The 20,484-nt window shown below is 33.8% G+C and overlaps 1 protein-coding gene across 3 annotated transcripts in view; it reads right to left on the bottom strand.

Moving 5' to 3' along the window:
* The window catches only part of SEMA5A (semaphorin 5A), a 712,145-nt gene that overhangs the window by 326,691 nt on the left and 364,970 nt on the right, over positions 1-20,484 (bottom strand). For all 3 annotated transcript variants that reach the window (XM_074208091.1, XM_074208090.1, XM_074208089.1), the window contains 2 exons: positions 7,655-7,753; positions 5,580-5,793 (listed from right to left, as the gene is read on the bottom strand). In XM_074208091.1, coding sequence (XP_074064192.1) covers positions 5,580-5,793; positions 7,655-7,753 — 313 coding nt within the window. The remainder of the gene's footprint in view (positions 1-5,579; positions 5,794-7,654; positions 7,754-20,484) is intronic.

The following is a 20,484-nucleotide window of genomic DNA, read 5'->3' on the forward strand; positions in this document are numbered from 1 at the left end:
TTATATCTAAATCACTTTATTTATTGAATAAAAAAGTATGCCTCTATATTGAAAACTATTATATATTGAAAGTAAAAAAGTTTCCCCTACTCTGTATTCTCCAGGCTTATCCCATTTCTGAACCTTGTAATCCAAAACACAGATGATTCATTTTGCTACTACCATTCTCATTCTTCTAAGATTCTTATTGACAGAAGCAGTTTAAATAATGATTTAGGGTTTCTGAGTAACAGCTCAAGGATTTTTAACTTTGCCAAAATTCACACTTAAATAATGTGACAGTTACAGTTTCAAATGAGCATCTGTGATTGACAGTGTCAACATTGTAAAATGTTTTCTGTATGTTTTGCTACAAATGTAAATTGACATAAAAGCAACCATCAAATCCTTTGTCTTGCAGCCACTCACAAGAAAAATTCAGAAATTCAACCTATTCAGGACAAAAAATTGTTAAATAGAAGTCTACTATCATATCCTATCTTTTTTTCCTTAGATCCAGTGTGCAGATTTCAAAAATGAAATCTGCTAAGTGGCAGTTTGTTCATTTTTCCAGTGTAAGGTTTTTAAAACTTTCAGACTTAGTTGAATACCCTTATTAGCAATGAAATTCTTGCTGTGACAGTTATCAGCAATATTACTTTGCACCCAGTAGGTCCATAATAGACAAGACAGGTACATCCACATACCAGTTGAAAGACACAAAGTCTGCAAAGACATACTTTTAGTCAAATATCTTTCTTTGGCATAAAGTCTCAGAGGTGATGGTGAACCTCTTATTTGTTCTTCCCTTCATGAGATTAAAAAATGAGATTAGGTTATATAAAGCTACATTTTACTCTATGGATATGTTTCTTTGACTGGACAATGCAAAACTGAAAAGACTATGTAAGTATTTGGTATATTTCATTAATTTTATACATGCTTTCAAAGAAAGGTTCTTGCTGTTCTCAGGATAAAGGGGCAACCTAGGTTATGAAAATCCAACTGTGCATAGTTACATAATATTGGGAAAGGGAAGGTGAGCACAAGAATTCAATTGACCATCCTTTGTAATGCTAGTTAGATTCTTTTTTTTTTTCAGACTATGCTTGTTGAGGCAATTTTCCTTTCCAACACAGGAAGGGGGAGGTGGTGAAACCAGACAAAGCTAAATACAGAGAATAGTATACTACTTTTAAAGGATGAGCAGGCAACTGCTGATAAATTCTATAATGTTTATTTTATTATTGTAAATTGTCTTGATGATGCCTTTTATTTTTATATCATAATCATTTCTGCATACATAAACCTCACAACCTAGACCCAGAGTTGAACTCTACCTTTAAAAAAATAAAAAGAAAGAAAAAGTTAAGCAAACAACTGATTAAGTGACCTCATCTATCTTTGTGGAAAAACTATTATTTTACTGTAATCATATACCTCCACCTTTCTGCAGAGATGTTTCATTATCTCTTAAGTCATAAACTAAGGTCTATTTTTTTTTAGTATTGTCTTTGATTAAGCTTACCTGATGCCAGTCTTCTCACACAGATCCCAAAGTCTTCCTTTTATCCTACTCAATTCATAATTTCTAGAATTGTTTTATTATTATGCCTTCATTTATAAACATCCTTTTATGCTCTCTCTCTCTGTATATATATATATATATATATATATAAATACATATATATATATATGTAATTTTCCTTTTTTCCTTTCTTTTAGGATTTTGCAAGGCAAATGGGGTTAAGTGGCTTGCCTAAGGCTACACAGGTAGGTAATTATTAAGTGTCTAAGGCCAGATTTCAACTCAGAAAATCCTGACTCCAGGTCCAGTGTTCTATCCACTGCACCACCTAGCCACCCCCTTTTCTTTTTTTTAAATCAAAGAGGAGATATCAAAATTTCCCTTTCCCTTCTCTACCAGCTATTCCCTTAATTTCAACAGCATTAATATGTAAAACCCCATTTCTAATACATATCATCATTCTGATCTTTCCAATACTTGGATATATTTGAATCTAATTATCCATTCATGGGGTTTGTGTTTCCATGATCCCCTGGGTTCTTTCTGTGACCATCTTATTGATTTGGGCTTATGAAAGATGAGCTCTGCTCTCACTTCTCCTTAGCCCATCTCTTAGTTTGATTAAAGATCTTCCCATCACTTCCCTTATCCATAAGCCTTCTTTTTCTTTTTAAAAGAAATTGCAAATATCTTTAGTTAAATGCTAATGTAGTTGGACTTGAATAAGCCCCTTGCAACATCAATGAATAGCAGTAGACCAGAGGATTTGAGAAGACAGTCAGTGAATCCAACTGTCTCAGGTCTTATGCTACATAGGAAAGACAGCATAACAAGGAAGACAGTTTATGCAGAAGGAAGTGGTACATGAGCATCAATACAAAATTTGATAAATCAAAGGCCAAAGCCAATATTACCCAGAGGGAATGGTAAGGTTTAGGGTCCATGTAGATAAGCAAGAGTCAGTGTTCAGTGATAAGGCTCAGCCTTATCAAGAGTAGAAAACCAGATATGGAGATCAAGTATAGAGAATGGAGCCTTGGTCAGAGAAATAGAACTGTCAGAGGGTCAGAGGCAGAACCAAAAATTCAAATCTTGTTTAGAATTTTTTTTTGAGGACTGGTTATGAGAATTAAAAATTAAATGAAAAGGACCAGGTGACATATGGATTATAGATTTGGAGGCAACAAACAATCTTAAAACTCAGTAAATATGTGACAGAACAATAGAATAACTTGTTAATGGCTGCTGATGAAAGGATAGGTTTTACTGACCCCCTATTAGAGTTTGAATTAAACTTCTTGCTTTAGACAGAAATACTGACCAATATACCAATGAGCAAAAGAAAGACAGGCAGCAATACTCGAGTGTTTCTGAGGAAAGCCACAGATATCCTTTTGCCCAATCTTTCTTCATGGCTCAATTACCATCAAGTACTCCTACCTCTACTGGAATTATCTCTTAACCTTAACTTCACTATAAGCATTGAAGTCATTTTCCTCTTAGTTCAGAGCAATCTGCTCTGGGTCTTCATCATCTGCCATATTTGAACACAGGTATGAACTATCCTTCATGTGTTACCTCCTCCCAATTAGAATCTGAGTTCCTTGAGAACAGGGAATGCTTCCATTATCTATTCTTATTCTGGTACTTCTAGAACTGGCATATAGTAAGAGCTTAATAAATACTTTTAAATTCTTAGGAAGAAATATGTTGTTAGCATTATACAGAATATAATATTTATCCCTTAGAAAACCAAACCATGACCTATTTCTTTCCCCCACTGTGTGTATTCATTTCATCACCTCACTGTTCAATAGACAAGACTTCCTATTGGTGGAGTGATGGTATTTGATAATCTGATTTGCTATCAGGTGACTGCAAACCAAGATTTGTAAATTAATGGACCCTGCAACTAATGACTTAACTCAAATGACTTTTCCTTAATACTCTCAAGGGTCTCCCAGCTGGTGAGAGGGATGGAGAGTGAGTGTGAAGGAGAAAAGCATTACACCTACCCTTTTATTTGACTTGATTTTAGAAAGCTCTAATTACAAGCACTTTAGACTCCCTTTCTAAGCTAAAACTTTTCCTTGAATGGGAAAAATAAAAAGGAACAACTTAGATCTAAGTAAATGAAAGTTTCAGAGTCAAAATGTGAACATCCGTAGAGCACCTGAAACCAGTTAACAAAGCCAGTGCTAATGGAGAAAATCTAGTTAAACATTTCTGTTTAGGGGAACATTTCATTGTGCCCTTTGGATGCAATACTGAACAATTCACCTTAATGGGAACTTAATAATGAGAGAATTCTCTCTTCCACAAGGGAGACTTTAAAAACTGCAGTTTTTGATTCAAATAGTTTATCTAGCAACAAAACACTAACTCTTAGTGAAATATAGACACATATGCATATGTGCATAAATATATTTGTGTGTACACATACACAGATAAATTTGTGTGTACACATACACACACATACTCCTATGTATTTCTTGTATTTAAAATTAATTCAGTAAATCACTGGGCTTCATACATTGAAATAAGGAGAATAAATGTATTGTGACCTCTGACTCTTATTAAATTAACAAATATAATAACCATGGCCTAAGATTTCTCTCCTTTTTATTAATAGTTTTCAAGTATCATGACTTTCAAAATTTAAATTTAATTTTAAAACCATATGAATAGGGGCAGCTAGGTGGCACAATGGATAGAGGACCAGCCCTGGATTCAGGAGGACTTGAATTCAAATCCAGCCTCAGACACACCTAGCTGTGTGATCTTGGGCAAGCCACTTAACCCCACTGCCTTGCAAAAACCAAAAAACCAAAAAAAAAGCCAAACCATATGAATAGCATGAAGGATATGTATATATTCCCAATACATAGCCCTATAGTTACTGGGAAGAACTTATCTCTCTCCAACAAGAAGACCAAGGCTGTTAAGAATCATCCTCCTTATTCAGATAAAATGACTTTATTTTTATTTTCCAGAAAAAAAAGATTCTGATACTTTGATACACATACATATACACACATATATATGTGATATATATATATATATATATATATATATATATGATAAGGATGTATATACAGTATATACACCATATGATAATAGAACCTTAGGGATCATTTGGAGGGGGAGGGAATAACCAAAGGTACAAGAGACTGAAGAATATAACTTCTGTACCCCAATCACAATAACAACCCACTCTTTCAATCTATGTTCCCTTTCACAAAAATAGTGCCTTTGTCTCCTTGGCATGTGAATATTTCTGTTAATTGCTGCTTAACTAAGCTCCAGATATTTTACTCCTACAATTCTTCCACCTAAGTTAATTCTTCTAACCCTTTAATCATTTTTTGTTCCTCAGTAAATGGCCTCTGATTTTATCTTGAGAATTCTAGTGCTGAGGTAGCTTAAAATGAATGCAATATTTCAGATACAGGCCCAGAAGACTTATGGGAAAAAGTAATGCTTCCCTTCTCCTGGACTATTTCTCTCAAGACTTAATAGTAAGATATTTTCCAAGCAAATTCTCAATAACCATTCCATTTCTTCTTCATTTTTCTGACCTCTCTAGGTGTTTTTTATTCCCTTATTCCCTGTTATATTTCCTATATTCCCATATCTGTTATATTCCCTTCAACTCTGGAGTTTATAAATATCACTTTCCCCTCCCCTCAAATGTAGCAGTGTCTGCAAATCTCATTAAAAAGCTGGTTACTCTCCTTCCCAGATCATTAATAAAGATTTAAAAAAACAACTATTGTTAAATAAAACAACTATTTAAAATTGAAGTATGTGGAGCTTATAGAGTCATTTAAAGATGACTCTAACCTAGATTTACCTCTATTACTTGATAGTCAAACTTTAGCTACTAGCATTCTTAATGGTTTTAGGTCTATCTTGTAGGTAAGACTAAAGTGCCAAGTGATAGCTTTAAATGCTCACTATTTTTCGTTCAGTATTCAAACATTTATTATTTCTGGTTGTTAGAAAAATGAGTTTTTGTGAAATTGTGAAGCAGAAAATAAAGTATATAATTGAAAGGGAATCTAATGCTTACCATTTAGCCATTTAGAGTTGTACTGAGCAGTACGAAGAGGAGGAAGGATCCCCAGACTTCGATAAATGGCAGGATCTCTTCCTGGGAAATCCATGGCTGTAGCAGCATACAGTTCCCCACCAGAAGTAAGTAGGGCTGTGGAGTTATGTTGGGGACTATAAGGACATCGAGCCATACCACTGATCTGATCATGTATCTCAGTCAGGTTACTCAACTAAAGATGAGAAGAGAGAGAAATGATCAATTAATTCCTCAGTTGTGATGTAGATCCATGCATCATAGAACAAAAAGCTAAAGGTCTTCTCCTGGTGCTGTCAATAGCTCAGGATAACCAACATTATATTGTTCTCTGTCATTCTCAGTATATGATACTCCTATTTCCTATTTCTATTCCAGTATATCCTTTCTGCTATATTTTATAAAATTTCTACTATAGAAGTCACAATTGACACTGTGCAGCCTATTTACACCCTTTGTGCATCTGTTTATGACCCTTCTTTGTAACTAGTAATTTTTAGTCTTCTCAAATCAAGAAATCTCATATTTTCTAGCTATAAGTTTTCGTTAATATATTATCGAAAATAAAGGGGACTTTCTGGGGAGTGGGTAAAAAATGTAAAATGGGACAGTTTAGAATCACAAGCACTGCATAATTTCCCAAATTTAATCTAGGATTATATATACTATTTAATAAAATGTTCTATCTATTCATATATGATATGCATAATAGAAGAAAGGACTACTAGATTTCTAGTTGAATTTTGTCATGTTGTCAATATATATTTTTCATCCACTTCATTTTTCTAGTATTTAGACAGAAACCTTTCTCTTTCACATAACTGGGGATATAGCTTGAGGAAGCTTTACAAGGACCTGAATATTTAAAAGTAAAAATTTTCAGTAAACAGAAACATTTGGAAACTCATTATCAATAAGTCAATCTTTTTGTTGTTTAGATTCCAGATGAGACATCTTTTAAGCCTGCGAAACACAACTTAGTTGGCTATTCTTCCCCATTTTTATTCTGTACTATACAGCAGTTATTTTTAGGCAAAAGAGCAAATTATCTTCTTATTTGTCCATTCATATCAATATATCTTTTTTCCTATAAATAGGAGACATATCTTAGAGGAGAAACTTTAAAACTGTATTTTTTCTATAAAATAAAATACATTTTCAAAAATGTTTCATTAAAAATAATCATCAAAATTAATATAACTAATTTTGCTTTATTAACCATTTCCATTCAAACCAATTAGTTTTATTGGAAATAGGTTTTTGATTAACTTATCTCGATCCGCATTAAGATTGTTTTTCAATTCGTTCATATTGACCTTCCTTTGTTTATACTCATATTTACTGTAATTCACTTTTCAGATTCTTCTTTTTACTTTGCATTATAGCATATATTACAGTATATATAGCATCTTTAGCTACTGGTAGAGTGAGGGCATACAAAAGAATGGTTCTAATATCATCATTGATAAAGATAAGACCAAACTTCATGTGTTTCTTGGGCATCCAGGTGACATAGTAGAGAAGAGCACCAGGCAGGCCTGGAGTCAAGAAGACTCATGATCCTGAGTTCATATATGATTTTAGATACTTGTTGTGCAACCCTGGGCAAGCCCCTTTCCCTTTTAGCCTCAGTTTCCTCATTTGTAAAATGAGCTGTTGCAACTTTATTTCCCTTGATAAAGAAAACTACTAATTTAGATATTTTTAAAGACAAAAAAGTCATATAATAATCATTGCATTGGTTTTGTTAAAAGTATCCAACATATTGAGAATTTTAGAAATTCAGTCAAATTACCTATATATATATATATTCATTGTTGCCTGTTAAAATTTAGGCATTCAGGAAAATTTGGATCTTTGACATCACATATACTAGATTTTATCAGCATTTGAGAGAAAATACAAAATTACTGAAAAGTGTGTAAGAACCTATTCATATTGCATGTATTTTCACTTTGTCATTATTTATTTTTCCTAAAAATATTAATATATAAAATTAAAAGTTCATTTTTTTGTTTAAAACTATTATTTTGTGGAAAAGAAAGATAAGTACATACCGTTCGATTAGTACAAATTGGTGTAAAAGCATTGGTTCCACAAGTGAAGAGTCGGTCACCTCCCACTAGAAGTACACGAATGTAATTTTGACATTCATCCTGAAAAATTCAAATTATACAACATCTTTGTCAAAGTCTAAGGAGACAAACATTGAATGTTTGACATATTTTTCCTAGATTATAAGTTAAAAGCATTTTGGTCACTGAAAAACTTATTTGTTATTATGTATATGATGTTTATATGTACTATAATAACTTGATATTATATATTCATGTATCACATATATTTACATATTTTATACAAAAGGGAGGGAAGAGAGAGTCAGGGCAGAGGAGATGAGAGAGAGAGAGAGAGAGAAAGAGAGAGAGAGAGAGAGAGAGAGAGAATGAATTAGAGAGAGTGAGAAAGAACTATAATCCAGAGTAATGGAGTCAGTAGAGAACACTGGGGGAAAAAACCCCAAATCAAGAATTTCTAGATCTTGGATTTAAATCCCAAATACTCCACTGACTTACTTGTATGACCTTGACAAGTCATTTAACTCCTCAGGACCACCAGTTGTTTCCTCATCTGTAAAAGTAGGATTGGATTAAGGTCTCTGAGGGCCTTCCTATTATTCTATGATGCAAACTAGCACATATTAAGAAATATGCCCTGGAAAATGTGTAACTCAAAAGCTTGCAAAATGATGAATGTTGAAAACTATTTTTGTATGTAATTGGAAAAAATAAATAAGCAGATAAGTAAATAAATGAATAAGTAAAAAAGAAACAAAATAAAAGAAATATTTCCATTCATTTTATTTAAAGTAAACAAAAAGAACAAACTTAGTGCATAGTTTGTGGGGCAGGAAGAATTGGAAAATATTCCCTGATGATTAACAAATGTAATTTATTTAAAGTGAATGGGCAAATTTGAATGAAGAACTTTTGCATGAGTAACATAATATAGATGTGCACAAGTTCTGGGAATTTCATAGACATCCAATTTCAAAAGTCTTTTGTCACTCCTCATTCTTCTTGCCTTTTGAAGCTTTTGAAGCTATTCAAGCCTCTCTTCCCCTAGATAATAATGTTACAATATTACTTTTTCTTTGATTCTCCTTTTCATTCCTCCTCAATCTCTGTAGCTTATCTTAGTTTATCATCTGTGCTTGAACCCCTAAGTTAATCAACTACCATTTTCAAAGTATTTACTGTGCACCAGGAACTAAACCAAGCACTAGAGCTACTAAGAAAGATTAATGTACAGTTCCTACCCTTGATATGCTCTTATTCTAATGGAGTTTGCAAATAACTGGGTACAAACAACAAATATGCATAGCAAATGGAAAGTAATTTAAGAGAGAATGGAAGTTAGAGTACTACCCAAAGTATCCTGTTGAAGGCAAGATCTAAACTGTGTCTTGAAAGTAGCCAGGGAAAATAAGAAATGGATTGAGTAAGGCAGTTATTTCAAAAATGGGAGACAATCATTACTAAAGTAACATATGCAAGTCTTCTTTCTATATATAACCTATCTCAAAGATTTTTGTTAGTTCTCACAGGGATAATAGTCATCTTTACATGAGTATCACATTTGCCTATCCAAATTTGATCTCCATTTTTTAATCTCCCGCTGCCTATAAGATATACTGAACTGGTATCCTCCAACTTAACAAAGTATCTCATTATCTTTTCTTTAAAATTCATGCTTCCTAACTTCTAGTTTTCTATTTAGGACACTATCATGCTCCTAGTCACACAGATTCATAATCTCAGAAGCATTACTCTGCCTCAACACATAGCCAAGCATTTGCCAAGTTTTATTACTATCCTTCTACTAAGTCTCCTATAGTTGTCTTCTTCAAACAACCAACAACCTAGTGCAGATTCTCATCACTTCTTATCCAAAATAAGACAACAGAATCATAATTGATTTTCTCGCCTTAGGACTCTGTTCTCCATAATCTGTCATCTCATTGGCACATTGTTATTATCTAAAGAATAAGTATATTCATGTTCAGTAAGTTTCCGATTGACCACAAGACAAAAAAATAAACATTTCTATTAGTTTATAAAGTTATTCACAATCTAAGGCTAATGTTTCTAGGCTTCTTGTACATTTCTTTCCCCTCTATATGCTCTATAGTCAAATTAAACCCTCTAGTTCCTCATGCAAATCATTCCATATTTCATCTATGTGTCTTTGAACATATAATTCCCCAAGGCTGAAATGTACTTCATCTATACTTTGGCCTCTTAAAAGCCAGTGCATCCTTTATAGAACAGCTCAAAAACCATCAATATGAAGAGCCAGTAATCCTTCTAAAATAGATGTTATTACTACCTCCAAAAATTATTTCATATGTATTTGAATATATTGCATTAATCTATATGTGTTATGTTACTTTCACAAATATCATAAGTTCCTTGAAATAGTTTTGTTTTTTTTAATTTGTGTCCCTAATACCTAGCAAGATGTTTGAAAAAAAGTATGCCTTCTGATTTATTTCTTGAATAATATCTTTTTGGTTCATTGATTGACATGAAAATGGGAAGCACAGAGTCTCAGAAACATTTATTATTAAAACATTGTAGCAATATGGAATTTTGTGACTTCTTATGGTTATAAGAGTTAGATGATTGCTTCTCCGGGCCAAAAACAAAAAGCCAAGCACAAAACAAAACACAGGAAAAAAAAATCTCATATACTTTTGTTATATTGCAGAATCAAACAGAATATGATGCTATTTGTAAAACAAAAAAATGACAAGTCTCCAGAATTATCTTTGCAATATAAAATGTTATTCAATGGCTTGAATAAAACATTTTTCTTGAAATATTTCAAGTCAATCTGAGGCAATGATTCTTTTGACCAAATGCAGCATTTTCTCACAACAAAAATGCAGGTTAACTGTAAGACAGTTCCCCACCTCTGATTTTATAGCTGAAAGACTTGTTTTAGGCATACTTAGTGCATCAAACTATCCCCTCTATTACAGTATGGATAGATAAAAATAGTTCATTATCCAGAAAACTGTACTGTCCCATGAATGGTGAGGATTAATACTGAGATACCCAAAAGAAGAAAAACAGGAAAAGAGTGGAATATGTGTATATGTTTTTAAAAAGTTATTACATCAAAAACTGTATATTAAAATTATGTAAGGAGAAATGAAAACTATATATGGAAAAATGTTCTAGATTACTAATAATTAAAATTAAAACAATTCTGAGATTTTATTTCACACCCATTAAAGTGGCAATGATAAAAGAGAAAATAGTAAATGGTAGATGGGCTAAAAGAAAATATACATAGTAATATACAGATAAGACAGCTATGAAATGAAATGAAATGAAACAAATCTTCTACAAGACTGCTTGAAATTGTAAGGGGTAAAAAAGGCTAACCATCTATATACTTGAATAAATGCTACCTCTAAAATGTTTCTTAAATTCTGTTTCTTCCTTTGAATTCCTTCTGTTACCATCATAGTCAAAATCCTCATCATCTGTTGGCTGGACTTTTATAGTTGTTTCTCACTACTTTTCTCAATCTTCATTCTCTCCCCTCTGAGCTACCCTATACATTGTCAGGTAAATCATCCTAATACACAAGTCTGATTATATTGATCCTTTGCTAAAAAAGAAATTAAGAAAAGAATCCTTGTCTTAATCATTCAGTTCCAAAACTTTTATTCTGACCTTAGAATTACTTCACAATTTGATTCAGACTATTTTTCTAGTTGAATTTCTTATCATTCTTTTTCTTGCAGAATCAGGGTAATACATGAGTATGATTCATTTAAACACCAAGTTGTACATGGAAATTTGAATATGTTTCTCCCATTATCATCATCAAACTCATATAGAGTTAAAAGTCTCTCTCTAGTCAAACTATAGTGAGCAACATTCCAAAAACACAACTCACACTTCCCCCATCTCTTCATTAACCATGCCATGACATTGACTTAGAGTTCCTCTCCATCATCATCATATACTGAATCCACCCATTATTCAAGACCTTCTCCAAAGCAACCTTCCCCAAAGAAGGATGTCCTTTGACATCAAAGAGAATCACACCAGCCAACCAAATGACTGGAGGCATGAGATGCACAATGATGTTTATTTTAGTGAGGAGTATGCTGTGCAAGGCATCTTTTTCTCTTGACATTACCAGAATCGTTCCATTCCAGGATCTGATTTATAGGAAACAACTATTAGAGACAGTCTGCCAGAGTCTCTTGACCCTAAGTGGTTTCTACTTCTCTCATATCAGTGAGATACCATGGCACATCATAAATGTTGAGCAAACACTAGCCCTTGCTCTGTGATATCAAAATGTGTCAATCAGGTTAGCTCAATCTTAGTATGGTCTTTTTCTTAAACCTTCTATCTTTAAGTTTTGAATTACTCATCAATAATATACAATTGGCAATAGCTTTACGACTAGGACAGCGTAAGCTTTCCATTTATAGGGCTTTACAATTATGCTTCAGTACACACCTTAGAGCTCAATCTCTCCAGATATTTCAGGTAATCATGGTGCTTTCCAAGGACAGACCCTTCTCTCAAGATGAATCCATTCCAGGATGGATCTGCCCTTCACAAAGAAAAGGCCTTTCTCCAGGGCTCTCACCGCTTCTCTGGGATCAGTTGCATACTACCCCGGACACTTCAAGATGCACATCTCTGCCACTTTAGATTGGGAGGACCAAGAACCCACTTACAACACTCAAGGAATCCCTGTTCCTTTTTGTTTATCTTACATTCTTCACATTCACAAGTCCTTTTGTTTCTTCCATATTCTTTAAATTGTTCACAATTGGGCAACATAAAAAATTAATACTGAGAAGCTTAAGCAAAACTTTAAAGAAAATTCAATAACTTTTCTTCTCTTAAAGTCTAAAGAGATATTTCTCCCCCCACTTCCATGCCACCAATAACTACTAAACCTTATGCCCTTTAAACTAGATTTTTTTCAATGAAAAGAAATAAATCAGATATCAAAGTGTTTTCTTTTTCCAACTAAGTCGAGCTGTCATGGTGTTCTCTGACTGGCTCAGGGGGTGGTCCCAAACAAATTATATGCTTGGTTCTTCCTTTTCACAAGGGCAATGACATTTTCAATAGCCACCTACCTGACAATGCTCTGTAAGGTAAAGTCTTAACAATTTCATAGCCTTCCACAATATGGCTCCTATTGAGGACAGTAGAAATAAGCACTGCCCTTCCTGCTGCTCTCTATTTACCACCCACTAGAAAGCCCTACAAGGCTATCTAGAGTGACAAGTATATAGACTTAGTTATATATAATAATATAAGTGAATTTCCATTCCACACAATTTTGTTCTACAAAATTCCATTTCATGTAATTAAAGGGGTTTTCTTTTGAAGGTTATCATAAAATTTCATCTGTCACTGAGTAAATTCAAAGATTTATGTCACCTCAATTGCATCTCTATATGGCATTCTGAAACAATATGAAGTGCAGATAGAGCACAGGGCTTGGGATGAAGAAGACAGGTACAAATCCAATCTGACATTTATTAGTAGGGTGACCCTGAGCAAGTTGCTTAACTGCTATATGTATTACCAACTTATTTACAGAGTCAGAGAGAAGTTGTGATCTGAATAGGTAGAAGAATTCCCTATAGTGACAAAAATCACTGATCCAAATATACTCAAGTATACACTACATAGAATAAAAGAAAATTTTGTAGAAAATATGCCCACTGTATATTTATATGTACATTTTAATAAATTATATAGTTAGAGAAAGAGAGAAGAATGAATTAATATACAAATACTAAAAAACACTTCTCTTAATAGATAATTTTATGTGACACTATGCATTTTTCACTAGTTTTATTTTAATCACCTCTGTATTGTGGATTACTCAAGGAGAAAGCATTAATGGTCAGGTTATATACAGTCAGGTTTTTATCATCCTGTCAAACATGACAGATTACTTTTTCTTATTTTCCTCCCAGCTATTTTCTCTATTTTTGTACCCAAGCATCAGAAAGCAAATAAAAAAGCTCTAGGCGAAATGGAAGGTAATTTTTTTTCTTGAATAAGTAATTCTCCAAAGTACTGATAATCCAATTTTAATGCACCATGATGTATGAATTAAAAAATTATATTTTAGAATTTTAAAATTTAAAGGAACCTGAAAGATGAACCAATTCCCCAAATGAAGTTAACATATTAGGAAACTGAACCCCATTTGCTCAAGTTCATAGACCTAGGGGAGAATTAGAGGGAAGCATGAAATAAAAGCCAAGTTTCTCAGAAGCTTAATTAAAGTCTCCTTAAATTGTTGTCCCAATTTAATCTTTCAATAACTAAATGCTCAGTCCCTTAATAATTATTTTATGTTTTAAAAACATTGTAAATATTCTTCTTTGCACTATTTATTTTTTCTAAATGAAATATACAAATCAGGGACACAAAATTACTGCCCTTAAAAAGTTCAATTTTGGAGCAGCTAGGTGGCGCAGTGGATAGAGCACCAGCCCTGGAGTCAGGAGTACCTGAGTTCAAATTTGACCTCAGACACATAATAATTACCTAGCTGTGTGGCCTTGAGCAAGTCACAACCCCACTGCCTTGCAAAAAAAAAGTCCAATTTTTTTTCCAATGTATACCCAGAAGAGGAATAGCAAGATGCCTCTCTTGGCCACTTTGTGAATTATGTGTGGAGTAGAGATTCCACAGAATGCAACTGTGTGTGTTTAGGCTTTTTAAAATGTATTGACAAGTTTTGCAGATTTTTATTCCTCTTCTTTTTCTTAAAAAAAAAGGATTTTATATATGGCATGACTCTGGGAAAGAAAATTAGGAGGGAGTAGGCAATGTAAAATAAAAGATGATGGGTGGTAGTGGTATACATCTGCAATTTTTGCTACAGGAGATACACTGAATGTATTAGAGACTTCTGTATTACCATAGAACTAAGAAGATCACACATCTGTACAGCATCTGGTACTTGAATGGTGACCCCTTAGGACCAGGAAGTCACCAGGTTTACTAAGGTCAGAACCAACTCAAGTGGAAAACAGGGCAAGTTAAAGTTTCTCCACAAATCAGTTTTGGGTTTAGGTTTATGAATGATTGTGACATTTCTATCCTTGACAATACATGGATATTCAGTCTCAAAAAAATTGATACATAGATAAAGATATTGGTATTCATTGCATTTATATATATATATATATATATACACATATGTATGTGTGTGAATAAAAATATGAAATTTGTTGTTCTCCACATTTCATATCTTGAAATTTCATTTTTATTATACCATCATATACTGTCATTTAGAGGTATAACATTCCCATCCAGTCCCTAAAATAAACCTAGAAGTGGCATAGAAAAGGAAAACATAAAAGCTCCTTTAAGGGAATATAAAAGATAAGATTGGGAATATGCATTCTTGGTCATAAAAACACCCATGTTCACCCAATGCCTAATGTTTCAAATTATCTCTAATTTTCTTTGAAACTTGTATATTCCTATTCTTTCAATATGTTAAACTTTTGACTCGATATTCCTAGTGACAAGTAAAAACAATGTTCTTTTAATCTTCTAGACACAGATTTAGTCTTATGATCTGATCTGTGCCCCCTGCCTCTGAACTTTATGCTTCTAAACTTCTGTTAAATATAGAATAATTTCTCAGTTTACAGACCCAGGGTCGTATTTCCTGCTACTTCCTAAGCAGAGAATTTCTAACAAGGTTTTTTCCCCTCATCCCCAGGACTTTATGTAGGATGAAGCATATAGAGGTCCAGTCAAAAAAAAGTATAAGAAATATTATCTATAATCTACAGAAAATATTATTGCTTTTTAATTACGTTAAGTAATGGGATAAATAGAATGGAATATTAGACTTATAATCAAAAAGAACTAGGTGGGAATCACACTTCAGATATTTAAATTGTATGGATCTGACTGAATCATTTAACTTCTCTAAACCTCAGTCCCTCATTGGTAAAATGGAACAAAGGGATTTAAATGATCATTTTTTTTTGTATTTAGAAAAGGGAGAAGTATTTTAATGACAAATATTGTATTCTATTTGTGAAGTTCACTATGCTTCCATGTTTTTTTTTAAATTTATTTTATTTTTTAAAATCTTCCCCCTGATACATGAAAAAACTAGTTTCAATGTTTACTTCCAAAGTTTGGAGTTCCAAATTCTCTCTTCCTTTCACCTAACCCCACTGAGAAAGCAAGCTATTTGGTGTAGGTTAAAAATGTGTAGCCATGAAGAACATTACTGTAACAGTCATGTTATAAAAGTAAACATAACCCTACTACACACAAAGAAAGAGAAACCTCAAGAAAAAATAAAGTGAGAGAAAAAAATGCTTCAATCTGTATTCAGACACCATCAGCTCTGTCTTTGGATAGAATTCTTTATTATAAGTGCATCAGAGAAATTGCTTCAATATTTTTTCTCTCTCCTTTTACTTTGTCCTTCCCCCAAAGTGTATTACATCTGATTACCCTCTCCCATGATCTTCTGTCTCCTCTAACACTTACATCCCCCTCCCCCTTTCTCCCATTCTTTTCCTCTCCTATTTCCCTCAAGGGTAGGATAGATTTCTATACCCACTTGAGTGTGCAGGCTATTCCCTCACTGAGTCACTTCTGATGAGACTAAGGCTCACTCATTTCCTCTCACTTTTCCCCTTACATTCCATTACAAAAGTTTTTCCTTGCCTCTTAACTAAGCCCATTCTACCTCTCGTCCCTTTCTCCCAGTACATTCCCTGTTCACAATTACCTCCATCATTTTAATATATTATACCTTCAAATTCAACTCCCTTCTATGCCTTCTCTATTTTTTGCTTCTTCTATCTGCTCTCATAAATGAAAATGCTCTTTTGAGTTATCAATATCATCTTTCCATGCAAGAATATAAGCAGATCAGCATCATTAAATCCCTCATAATTAGTCCTTCCCCTCCACCCTCTCCAGCCTTTCATTAAGATGTCTTTCAGGAGGTGAACATTGGATTCTTTTAGTTTCTTTTTGTTCCCTCTGCTTCTAGAATAACAGGGCAATTTCCTGCAGAATTGCTTGAAAAAAATTGAACTCCAGGGGCAGCTAGAAGGTGCAGTGGATAGAGCACTCTCCCTGGAGTCAGGAGTACCTGAGTTCAAATCTGGACTCAGACACTTAATAATTACCTAGCTGTGTGGCCTCGAACAAGCCACTTAACCCCATTGCCTTGCAAAAAAACTTTTAAAAAATGAACTCTAGGCTCTTTCTTTAGTTATGATTTTCAAATAGTACAGTAACTTTTTTTTTGCAAGGCAATGGGGTTAAGTGATGTGCCTGAGGTCACACAGCTAGGTAATTATTAAATATTTGAGGTTACATTTGAATTCAGGACCTCCTGATTCCAGGGCTTGTTCTCTGTCCACTGAATCATAGGAACCTTTGGCCAATAATCTTTAAATTATCTCTCCTGGATTTGTTTTACAGGTCAGTTGTATTTCCAGTGAGATATTTCATATTTTCTTCCAGTTTTTCATTCTGTTTGGTTTTTTTTAGTGGTTGTTTCTCAATTTTGTACATCATCAATTTCCCTTAGCTCCATTCTGTATATCTCCTTTTCCATCTAGCTTTTCCTTTTCTATCTGATTTTTAAAGCATTCTTCTCTTCATTGACCTTTTGGACCACTTTTTCATTTGACCAAACTGCTTTTTAAGAAGTTATTTTTCTTTCTTATTTTTTCATCTCCTTCATCAAGCTGCTGACTTGTTTTCATGATTCTTTTGCATCCCTATCATTTCTTTTCCCAATTATTCCTTTACCTCTCTTAGTTGATTTTCAGAATCTTTTGTTGACTCTCCCATAGCTCCCATAGCCAATCCCTATATTTTTTGGAGGCTTTGGATTCAGAAGCTTTGACTTTGTCATCTTCCTAGTGTGTATTTTGATCCTCCATAGGGTTAAAGTAATTGTCATCTGATTTTTTCTTCTGTTGTTTGCTCATTTCCCCCAACCTATGATTTGATTGTAACTCTGTGTTAAGGTGAGTTCTGCTTCCACAGTGGATGATGCATTGGTAAGCTTTTGAGGATTTTTTGCAGCTATTTTCAGGGACCTCCAAGTTCTCCTGGATGGCTCTGACTGCTCTCTTAGCCTATGCTCTGGTATGTGGATGACCACAGACTCCCCTCTGCCCCAGAGCTGTGAGGAGGGTCCCTGCTTTGTGGCAGGCAGTGAACTCTGTAGTGTTTCTGTAATTCCTCCTGAGCCTAGGGTTCCAGACTATGACCTGAGAATGGGCAAGCAATAGAGACCTGCCTCAGGGGTAGCAAAGAGACCTCTGTAGTCTCCCTTGATTCCCAAACCATCCATGGCCTGAGTGCTCTGGAAGCAGCTGCCAGGTAAGTACCTGCTAGGTGGCTCCCCAGGCCTACTCCTGGTCCCTGGAGGTCTGTACTGAGACCTGCACTAGCCAGGGCTCCATGCTCAGTTTTGTGCAGAAGTTTTCTTCCTGAAAATCGAGGTTGTCCTTGGCAGTCCCTGGACTGAGAGGGCTACCACTACTGCTTCCACTGAATCAGGTGCCCCCAGGCCCAAGGCACCCCAGGGATTGTTCTAGGATGACTGGAGCTGGTTAACTCTGGCATGGCCCAGGCTGTATTGTGGCCCTTTCTAAGCCCACTGCAACAGAACCTTCTCACAGATCTTCCAATTTATCTTGGCCTGGAAAATTGTTTCACTCAGTCTTTGTGTGGGTTTTGCCTCTCTAGAATTTTGTTAGAACATTATTTAAAGGTATTAGGAATATTTGGGGGAGAGTTCTGGGAGGGTCCCTAATTTTACTGTGCCATCTTGACTCTGTCCCCTAAATGAGAATTTTGCCATTGAGGAAAATGAGATAAAAAGGTTTAAATGATTTTCCCAGGATCATATGGCTAGGGAGTGTCTAAGATTTGATTTGAAATAAAAAAAGATGAGTCTTCCTGACTTGAGGTTTGGCACTCCATTCACCTATAGAGCCTCCTTTATATTCAGCACTGTTATGTTCTTTATGAATATTATCTCAATAATGTTCTCTGATAACATATTGAAAGTGATTCACAAAATCTTAAAAGATTATATGTTAGCTATTGATAATAAAGTTCTGCATGTTTCCTCATTTCTAAAATTGGGATAATCTGTTCCAGAGTCATTGTGAGAATCAAATGAGATTATAGCATTTATTATATATGTAATGTGAGTAGTAATCTGAGTCCAGATAGTCAAAACCCCTCAAACTGAGCCTTACAGAAATGTTGGGCCTTAACCAAGGCTACATGGTTAGTGCCAGAAACAATTATTTAAACCCTGATCCTTTAACACTAGAATCAATTTTCTTCCCACCAACTTTCACATTTCACATACCACATTTCAAACTTAAAATAACATTGTAAATATTAGGTTTTATTGCTATGTTACATGAAATAGACCCCTTCTAAAAATTGCCCTTCCAGTCTTCTGTGCTCCACAAGTTGAGAATGAGTGATCTAATCTGGGTCCCCTAACCTTGAACATAAAATTATTATGAGAAAATTTATCATTGTTTTATCCTAGAAGTTGAAATTTGCACCTTCCACACATTTTATGGCATTTGCAAGCACTATTGTTGCAGATGATCTTGAGGGCATTCACACAAAGACTAAAAATCACATAGGCTTGACAGGAGAATATAAGTATAGCCTAGCAAGTTACTATACATGCACAGTAGTTTTTATATCCTGTCTAGTTCTAAGGTGAACAATGTTTGATAGATCACCCTGAATAATAGTGTATTTGCTCAAATATTGTCTCCAGTCTACCCACACTATATTGAGGTACCTAAGTATTTACATGGAGTTGGAAACATAAAATGAAATATCATTTAAAAAAGAATATATAATATTCAAACTCATGAATCTATTTGAGACAAAAAATAGAAAATATCACCTCTAAATTATTAGGCATAATTTAATATGAAGTGAACAAAGAGCTCATAGTAGGTCTTTTAAGTTTTTTAGTTTAGTTTTTTAAGTCACATAGAAGGAATTATATTTCCATCTTGTACTGTCATAAAATCCTCTTGAATTTAAGATCAGCTATTTGAAGAAGGTTTTCCCTAAGGTTAAATATCCTTTGTAAGCAAGCATGTATCATTTTCTATCTTTTCCTTCTAATCAGGGCATAGAAGCAGTATTTTTCAAGCAATGAACATTGGCACAAGAAAATTTATCACAATATCTCAGGAATCAAAAAGGCAGATATGGAGAGAAATCTACATCCACTCTGTCTTAAATCCCTATTTTATTTCCCCAAAAATCTTAGAGTGCTCATTTGAAGGCTATAATATTCATGTCCATACATTTTGTACCATTATTCGATTATTGTATTACACAGTAGTACTTAGATGTTTCATCTCCAAAAAAGATAGTATTATTATAACTTCTAAAGTCATATTTCTAGTTTCTAATACCAATTTGCAAATGATAGCATAATTACCACAATATTAAAAATGTTTTATAACCCTGACAACTTTATTTATTTTTATAAATATATTTTGAAAAAATATAAGCTCTATACTGAAAGGAACTGGTTCATTTTGGTTTTATATCTACAAAATATAGTATGGTACTGAGCACGTGATTAGCATTTAATAAATGCTTGTAAAAAGTAACTAAAGTATAATTTGTTTCTCTTTATTTTATAATCATATACAACAAAAATACAATGAAGATGTAATTATATTATATAATTATAATTTATAAATATTAATAAAATGTAATTTTATTATAATTCATGCTATTCATGATTATGCTATGATTTC

The sequence above is a fragment of the Macrotis lagotis genome, chromosome X (assembly GCF_037893015.1).
Source record: "Macrotis lagotis isolate mMagLag1 chromosome X, bilby.v1.9.chrom.fasta, whole genome shotgun sequence".
Classification (NCBI taxonomy): Eukaryota; Metazoa; Chordata; class Mammalia; order Peramelemorphia; family Peramelidae; genus Macrotis; species Macrotis lagotis.